This window comes from Balearica regulorum, chromosome 3 (genome assembly GCF_011004875.1).
Source record: "Balearica regulorum gibbericeps isolate bBalReg1 chromosome 3, bBalReg1.pri, whole genome shotgun sequence".
Lineage (NCBI taxonomy): Eukaryota > Metazoa > Chordata > Aves > Gruiformes > Gruidae > Balearica > Balearica regulorum.
Window position 1 is genome coordinate 113,121,252 of NC_046186.1, and position 7,957 is coordinate 113,129,208.

At 54.0% G+C, this 7,957-nt stretch overlaps 2 protein-coding genes across 5 annotated transcripts in view; one reads left to right on the top strand and one right to left on the bottom strand.

Annotated features, from left to right (window-relative positions):
- Window positions 1–6,540, top strand: part of PPP2R5D (protein phosphatase 2 regulatory subunit B'delta) — a 31,022-nt gene extending 24,482 nt beyond the window's left edge. For all 4 annotated transcript variants that reach the window (XM_075749536.1, XM_075749537.1, XM_075749538.1 and 1 more), the window contains exons 14-16: window positions 2,524–2,596; window positions 3,065–3,181; window positions 3,556–6,540. In XM_075749536.1, the coding sequence (XP_075605651.1) occupies window positions 2,524–2,596; window positions 3,065–3,181; window positions 3,556–3,693 (328 nt within the window). In that variant the 3' untranslated portion in view covers window positions 3,694–6,540. The remainder of the gene's footprint in view (window positions 1–2,523; window positions 2,597–3,064; window positions 3,182–3,555) is intronic.
- On the bottom strand, window positions 6,419–7,873 carry MEA1 (male-enhanced antigen 1). Its single transcript, XM_075749547.1, has 3 exons — window positions 7,439–7,873; window positions 7,196–7,310; window positions 6,419–7,117 (listed from the first exon to the last, which is right to left on the bottom strand). The coding sequence occupies exons 1-3, from the start codon at window positions 7,694–7,696 to the stop codon at window positions 6,954–6,956; spliced, it is 537 nt and encodes a 178-aa protein (XP_075605662.1). The 5' UTR covers window positions 7,697–7,873; the 3' UTR covers window positions 6,419–6,953.
- Between the last annotated feature and the right edge of the window lie 84 nt (window positions 7,874–7,957).

The window sequence follows — 7,957 nt, forward strand, 5'->3', positions numbered from 1 at the left end:
TTTTTCCACAGGACCTCGACCTTACTCAGTGAGACTGACAAGTTTGAAATGCTGAGGCTTCTTCAGCGTAGACAGAAAAAGGAAGAGAGACCTACAAAGTGTTTTCCCAATGAGCTGCTAGAGCCCTTGTGCAGAAAATAGCACGTGTGGGAAGGACCGCACATGTGAACAAAGCCAGTAAATGTGAAACAGTGAAAAGGAGAGAGCTTGTAGGTACACAATTAGACTGTAACCAGATGTTGAGAGGCCTGCTCAGAAAAGGCTTAGCCATATCTTTAGTTACCATGCCTACAAGTGACGTGCCAGCTCAGGCCTGTCACTGCTGCACCCCTGGCTGTGCAGCTGCAGCCAAGGCTGGTGATGGAGGGACAGACTCTCCCCGGGACATGCAGGGAGGCTCTCTACTGTTCAGTGCAGATGGACTGACTGTGCCTTACTAATCTCCCCAGGCATCTTGAAGCTGTTTGAATTATCAGGACCCTTCAGAAAACAGTGGGGAGGCTGTGGCAGATAGATAGTGTCTTGTCCTGAACATGCCGTTCTGTAAAAGTGCAATTGCTTTGAACACTGCTGTTCAAGAAGTGTGGTGTCAGCATGCCCTGGGGCCACCCTGACATCTGACATCTCTCTGGTAGCTGGTACCTTGTCTCCTCCTGCATAGGCCAAAGCAGCAGGAGGAGAAGATACCTCCCAATATAGCTCTTCTTTTCCAAATGTCCTGTCAGTGGCTTTCTCATACTGGTCATAATGGAGTCAGGAATGAAGGGTGTTGATGAGGTGCACATCCCCTAGAAAGCAGGGCTGGGGGTGCTGCTCCTGTAGACTCAGTGCTGTCCTGTGAGGCATTGCTGTTTAGAAAGGTAGGGTTCTTACAGACTCACATGGATGAGTGACACTTTCAGATAAACTGCAATGGAAATGTCCTAGTGTAGGAGGTAAAGCCAGGCTGATTGATGAGATTGGGAGGGAGCTTCCCCTATAGAGGGATGTTGGACAGCTGTAATACTGCAGTTAAGTCAATGTGTCATTAAAACAAAGATCAAACTGTGTTTCATTCTTTGGAAATACTTGTTTGGCTGAAAAGAGTGATCACAGGCATAAAGCTTTTACATTTTTAGAAGCACTGCTCTTTGTCAGACCAGGTATTCTCTTTGCAAAGTGGTCTTTTGCAATATCAGCTAAGCACATGATGGATGAACTGGTGGATCTCAAAGTGCGATGAGGAATGGAGGGCTTCCCTGATGCTATTCAGACTGCTTTGGTGATCTGAAAGGAAAGAACTGGTGGTAGAGATGCATGGAGCAGAATGACTGGATGAGTGCCCTTGGCTCTTGTGTACCAGACCAGTAATGGGATGTACTCCAGCCCAACAAAATGAGCTTTGTTACACCCTTACATAGCATGGCGGTAGACATGATACCAGCAAAGTAGACATTGCTTTGGTGGGGCAGTGGCCTTCATGATGTGAGGGACTTCGTAGACAGACATATTGCTCTACATTTCCAGTGGCAAGATTGGAGTAATATGTATGTTTCTGTTTACCAGACATTAGAAAGAATTCTGGAGAAATTAGGGATGAGACAGTAAGAGCTAGGGAAGATCAGTGCTACCTCCTGGTCACAGTCCCCTACAGAGATTTCCAGAGCTCTGTCAGAGAATGAGGTGTGGGTTGTTCATTTGGGGTTTGTTTTGTTGGGGTTTTTTTTGACCCTGTGTTCTCTGATGGAGTAGTCTGCTGCTTGAATGATTGGCAGCTTCATTCTCATTTTTAGCTTCCTTTCTTATATGTATTTCAAGAGTGTGAGGTGATTACACAGTATGACAACTTCCTTAGCATGGATAGATAGGGCACTAGAGAGACCGGTAGCTGGGATGAAAGCCAGATAGTTAGTTAAAATCAGAAATAAAGCAGAGATTTTAGTGCAGATTTTTAAAATGTAGGAGAGAATAATGAGGAGTGGTGGATGCTCACCTCTGTTTGCAGGGAACGTTCACTGCCCTGGGATTTACAGGTGGCCACGTTGAATGGTCACTTAAGGTCTGTGCCAAAATCCGTGCCAAGTTCAAGAGCTGTGCTTGGGGGTTCGGGCAGCGCTCTGGTGTGTTATGGCCAGAGAGAGGGGGAACTGTGGGCAGTTGAGCCCCAGCTCTTTTGGAAATGGCAGTTTTTCCCTCTACATCCAGGCACCAGGAAAACATGTGTTCGACATCCAAACTGGTGTTATTGCTTTACTGCAGAAACCAGTCGCTCTGGTCCACTCCCGTAGCACGAAGTCATGGAAAAAGTACCTGTGCAGCCCAGTGCTGCCACCCTGTGCTCTGAGGTGAGCGAGGAGTGTGCCTGCCTGCCTCCTGCTAGCTGCAGTGTGTGCCCTCTTCTTGCTACATCTCACCTGTAGTTAGAATTAGGGGTCTCTGAAGGACAGAGCAGCTCTTCCCCTTGCCTGCTCTCTTTTGCTTTTGTCTTCCTGTGAGCAAAAGCTGAACTCTCCCTGGGAGTTCATACTTGCATTCTCTCTGCAGGGGAAGGTTCAGGATGAAGGAACGAGAAGAAATGTGGCAGAAAATAGAGGAGCTGGCCCGGCTGAACCCCCAGGTGGGTAACAGGAGGACCTAGGATGAATGAGACAAGAATATGCTGGGGGTCTTGACATGCTTCCTCAGCTCGTGAGAGCAGGCTCTAGCACCTGATCTCAGTCCTGCGCACACAGCTGCAGCGGTGGCCTGTCCGTCCCAAAACACAGCGTCTTGGGGATGCTGGCAGTGTTTTACCAGCCTGGCCCTCTATAGCACTGATCTCTAAGTAATGCTTTGTAGAGAGCATGTACAAGTTTATGGACTCCTCTCTCAGCTGTGGCTGCACATGCAGTGTGCTATGGCTCAGAGGGCAGAGGTAGGAATGGGTAGGAGAAGATGCTCCTTTCCTGTCTGTGTACCTTCTGCTACCTTTGCGGGTGCCAGAGAGGGTGGCTAGAAGAAGCGTGCCATGCTGTGTTAGGATGCTGGGGGAGAAGGCTTGGTGTTGCATGGCGTCTGTGTCTCCAGCTGTCTGTCTTGTCTGCAGTACCCCATGTATTACGCACCTCCATCATTGCCTCCTGTCTGCTGTATGGAAACGGAGACCCCAACTGCAGAAGATATACAGCTACTGAAGAAAACAGTGGAGACGGAGGCTGTGCAGGTGCGTAGGTGACAAGGGTCCTTCCACAATTACTCTCAGACCAGCCAGGACATCAGCGTAGTCAGTCCAGGGTCCAGCAGCCAGAACTGGCTCTTTCCAAGTGTTCTGAGGGTAAATGCCCCTTCTCTCATCCCTGATTGTTAGAGATCAACCTGTAGTCTGAAGAGTGGAGTTTATCTAACCTTCCCACTCTGGACAAATTGCGAGTGGGACTTTTTTGTGTCCTTTTGGTCTGTGTTTGGCTCTCAGCTTGTTCTGCAGCATGCTGTGGTGTCAGCCAGCATATCCTAGAGCAGTTGGAGTCAGAGAACGGGGAGGCTGGGGGAAGTGAAGGGTTTTGCTACTGATCCCTGACTCCTTTGGTTTGTCTGTAGATGCTGAAAGACATTAAGAAGGAGAAAGTTTTGCTGCGCCGGAAATCTGAGCTTCCTCAGGACGTCTACACTATAAAAGCCCTGGAGGCCCACAAGAGAGCAGAAGAGTTTCTCACCTCAAGCCAGGAGGCTCTCTGACGGGCTCAGGAGCTGGCCCGAGAAGCTCTGCCCCATCCCTTTCCCCCAGGGGTCACGGAAATGCACTTGGTTCTCATGTATAAATAAGGAATGAACATGGTGAGCTGTGCCTGTCCTCCACTCCATCCGCATCCCTCCAGGGTAGATCTGGTTTTACATTATAACTTGTATCTCACCACTGTCATGTCCTCCTGCTTTTCCTCCTTCCTCCTGCTTTTCCACCTTAGGTGTGCGTGAAGGGAGCCTGCCTGACCTGCGATTGTATCAGCCCAGGCAGGAGTCGCTTCATTTCCAGCTGCCGCCTGGTTCTCACTCTGCCTGGGAGCCAGAGCCTTGCTGCCATGCAACAGAGGCTCTGCGTTGGCCAGAGACTACCGCGCGTGGCTCAGCATGCTGCTACAAGCCCCAAGTGCCCATCTCCGCCATGCCTGCCCCCACGCTGCCTCTGCAGCCAAGCCCTGCGGCAGTCAGAGGTCAGGCCGAGCTTGGGGCAGGAGCGTGTGGCAGAGTTTGTGGGGGCTCTGCTGCCTCTCCGCCCTGGGTGCAGCTCTGCAGCTGGAGGGTCTTACATCCAGCGGAGATGTTCACTTCCACCTTTCTTTTGCTTGAAGCCCCTTGTTCTGTTGCCCTGTCAGTGGAGTGGGGGTTCAGTGCTTCGCCACCCCCAGTAAAGCTGGGTGCAAGCACTACATACTATTGCAGCCCTCCCTTTAGAGCATCCTTAGAAGCTCTCTTGTGGGAAAGTGAATTCCTTCAGCTGTTTGTGTTGGTCTGTGCTGACTCGTCTCCATCCCAGTGTCTTGGGTTAATTGTGGGCCCAGAATTAACTTCCCGCTTTGTAGCAGGTGTCAGCTACTGGCTTCTGCTTTCTTCCTCTACCTGTTCAATTAAAATACTGCAGCTCTCCCTTTGTCGCTGTATCCCATCCTTAGCTCTGCAGTGGCCAGGATTTCTAGGAAGCTTGTGCTGCTAAAGTCATTTCTGCAAGCTAGCGGAAGCAATGGATATGTGTTATGGGGCCAGGCTGAGTTTCTGAATATTCGGTTGTCTCCTCTTTATGATCAATGGCTAGGTGCTACTGCTGAATTGCTTCCGTGGGTGCTCTGAGCAAAGTTCGCCTTGCCCTGTTACTTTGGCACCTGCTGTGGCCCGAGGCCCTTGTTAGTTATCATACGGTGCATCAGGGACTTGTTGTGCTAATTTAGCATTTAGAGCGCACTTGCTGATAGCCCAGGGGGTTGCACAGCACTTGGGTGCTACTGTGATCCAGCTTTCTCCCCTACCTTTCGTGGTGCAGATTCGGTGCCAGGCCAAGGTGCCACCTCAGAGAGGCTGGCTTGTGATAGAAAAGGGAGTCTTCCTTGCTTCTTACCTCCTGCGCTTGCTTTCTTGACACATAAGCTTAAGTGGGTTTGCAATAGTGCAGGGAACTTAATGGCGTGGGTGCTAGTCTGACGCTGCTTTGCAGCATCATGGGATGCAGAAAGGTTGCAGAAGGTCCTAGTGTATCTGCTTGTCCTCACCATTACACCATTCCCAGATCAGAGGTTCATTCCCTCTAATCTTACTGCTGGTTTGCAGCACATCTTTCCTTCAACCCAAACTAAGCTGGTTTTTTCCCCTGTGTATCCTGTACCCCCTGCCCTGTTTAGCGCTCTTTCAGTTTGGCCCTCGTTAGGCATGCCACCATCTCTTAGGAGCAGCTGGCAAGCGTGAGTATGTGCGAGATCACCCACAGTCACGCAGGACCCCGCCTCCCCTCTGCTTCATGCAATGGGCCAGTTCATCAGGAGACTTACGAAACACCTCAGGGAGGTTATTGCTTATTTTAAACATTAGTCCAAGCTCATGGTCAGCTGCCGATCAATTACCTCACGCCTGGCACAGCATGTAGACATGCACTGGGTGATGCTGGATGGCACACAGGAGCAGCAGGCGTCTCGGAGCACAGTGGAGACGAGGACTGCCAGCCGCCACCCGCAGCAGGGCTCGAGCTGGGAAGAATGTTTCTTCCCATTGCAGTACAGGCTTTCCAACTCGTCTGTTTAGCATCATGTTATAAGCTGCCACCTCATTTTTTAGAGTGCTACAGTATACGCGTGCCCTTGCTCGAGCCTCCTTGCTGCTAGGCAGTGGCTGCCTTTCCCTGCTGCAGGCTGTTCTGCCCTTCTGCAGAAGGAACAGAGACTTCTGGTGTGCAGAGGCTCTTGCTGTCCTGCAGATGGTCTGTCTCTGCCAGCGGTCCCTAAGCGTGGCTGAAGGAATGCTGCTGGGGTTGTGCCACATGCAAGGGCAGGACTGTAACGCATCACGACTACGTGCTGTACGGCTTCGATGTTCTCATAGCTTTGTGTGTCTTGTTCTGGGTCAGGGAACTTAACGCTTAGTACCTTCACATTGTCATTAGTTTGCTGCCTATTCATTCCAGTGTCCTGGACATCTAAGAAGGGGACCATGTGAGAAAGGGGGAGAGTGTGTTCACCCTCTCCACTACACATACTGCTCTTACGCAGACCTGTGTCTGCCACGCTACAGCTGCCCCTTGCTCAACACTTGGTTTCTAGCGTTAGTGCTGCTCATTTCTGCCTACGCCTTTCCCCACATCAGCCAAATGGACAGAACTGGAGCTGCCTCTTCCACTTCACCTGGCTCCCTCCTCCCGAGGGAACAAGCAAAACTAACTACTGCATTCACCCCCTGGACACAAGTATTAAGCTGCTTACAGTTCATATGTACATATGGTGTACTTTATTTTCAGTAGAGCATTACATAGTATGAAAGTGTTGGATTTTGTACAGATGTCCCTGTATGTACAGAACTAAATAAAACCGATCTCTTGGAAAGACACATTGGACTCCACCTTTGATGTTCCAACACACAGCCCCTGTCCTGGGAGGAGGTGCCCTGGCATGGAGAGCACTGACAGCACAGGGACAATTCCAGTGTTTGTCCCGAGGGGAGCTGGGCAAAGCCGACCAAGCCCTCACCCTCCACACACACACACACACAGAGGTATGGAAACTGGTTGGGCTCCTCAGCGGCAGAGGAAGCCAACACAAGGACATCACAGCAACTCACACGCCAGCCAGAACCAGGAAAAGAGGAGCAGGAAGGGAAGTGGGACAATGTCAGTGGGAGAAACTGGAAGGTTGATGCTGGCAAGTCCCGTCACCCCCCAGCTCTGAGGTAGCGGGTGCATGCCTCACCTGCACAGCGGAGGAAGGGCTGGGGTTAGCAGCCCCCGCGCCACAGCTTGCCCCTCACTTCCACTCAGGCCTGGGGCTGCCGAGGCTCTGCCGGGCCTGCAGTGTGCGCTGCACCACGTCCTTCCACTGGTCCTCCGAGATCTGGCTGGCCCAGGTGGGGATGCCCAAGGTGGGAAGCTTCACGCTGGCCATCGTCCTCTTCACCAGCTCCACATGCTCTAGGAACAGAGAGGACTTGAGACCCCTGGGCTCCCCGAACAGGGGGGCCGGGAGGGCCCGGCCGGAGATGCCATTACCTGCATCCATGGGGATGGAACTGCGGCTGCTCTGAGCCGCGGCGCCTTCCTCTGCCGCTGCCTCATCCTCCTCCTCGCTGTCTGCCGGCGGGTCGGGCAGGTGCAGCCTCAGCATCTGCAGGGAAAGCCGCGCAGCGGGGGTGGAGCCCGTTCCCCCACACCCGGGACCGCGTCCCCCCCGCCCCCGCCGGGTCTCCCCCCAGCCCGGCCCGGCCCGGCCCGGCGGGAGGCACTGGGCGGTACCTGCAGCCGCTCCTGCAGGCCGGGGCCCACATCAGCGCAGCCCGCCGGGGCGGCAGGGAGGCCCGCCTCGCCGGGGCCCTGCTCCGGCTCCTGGCTCAGCGGCTGGTACAAGTACCCGCCGCCACCGCCGCCTTCCTCTTCTTCCTCCTCTTCCTCTTCTTCGTCGCCGCTCCAGCCCGCCGTGCCGTCGGGAACCTCCGGCGGCCCCGGCTCCTCGGGACACACCCGCTCTGGCCCCATGCTCCGCGCCACCGCCATCCACTGGGCGCGGCGCCGGGGAGCCCCCGCCGCCACCCGGAAGCGCCGCCGCCGCCGCGGGGCACTGTGGGTGTTGTAGTCCCGGGGCGAAGGAGGAGGGCTGCCGGTACGAGCCGCCTCCACCCTCCCCCTCCGCCCCCAGCCTCTTCGGGCGCCGCCATATCGTGCCCGGCCGCGGGGCCGGCGCAGCGCGGGGGGAGGTGTGGGGGGGCCGAGCCCGGGGCGGAGCACGGAAGGCGCCACCCCCGAGGGGGGCCTGGG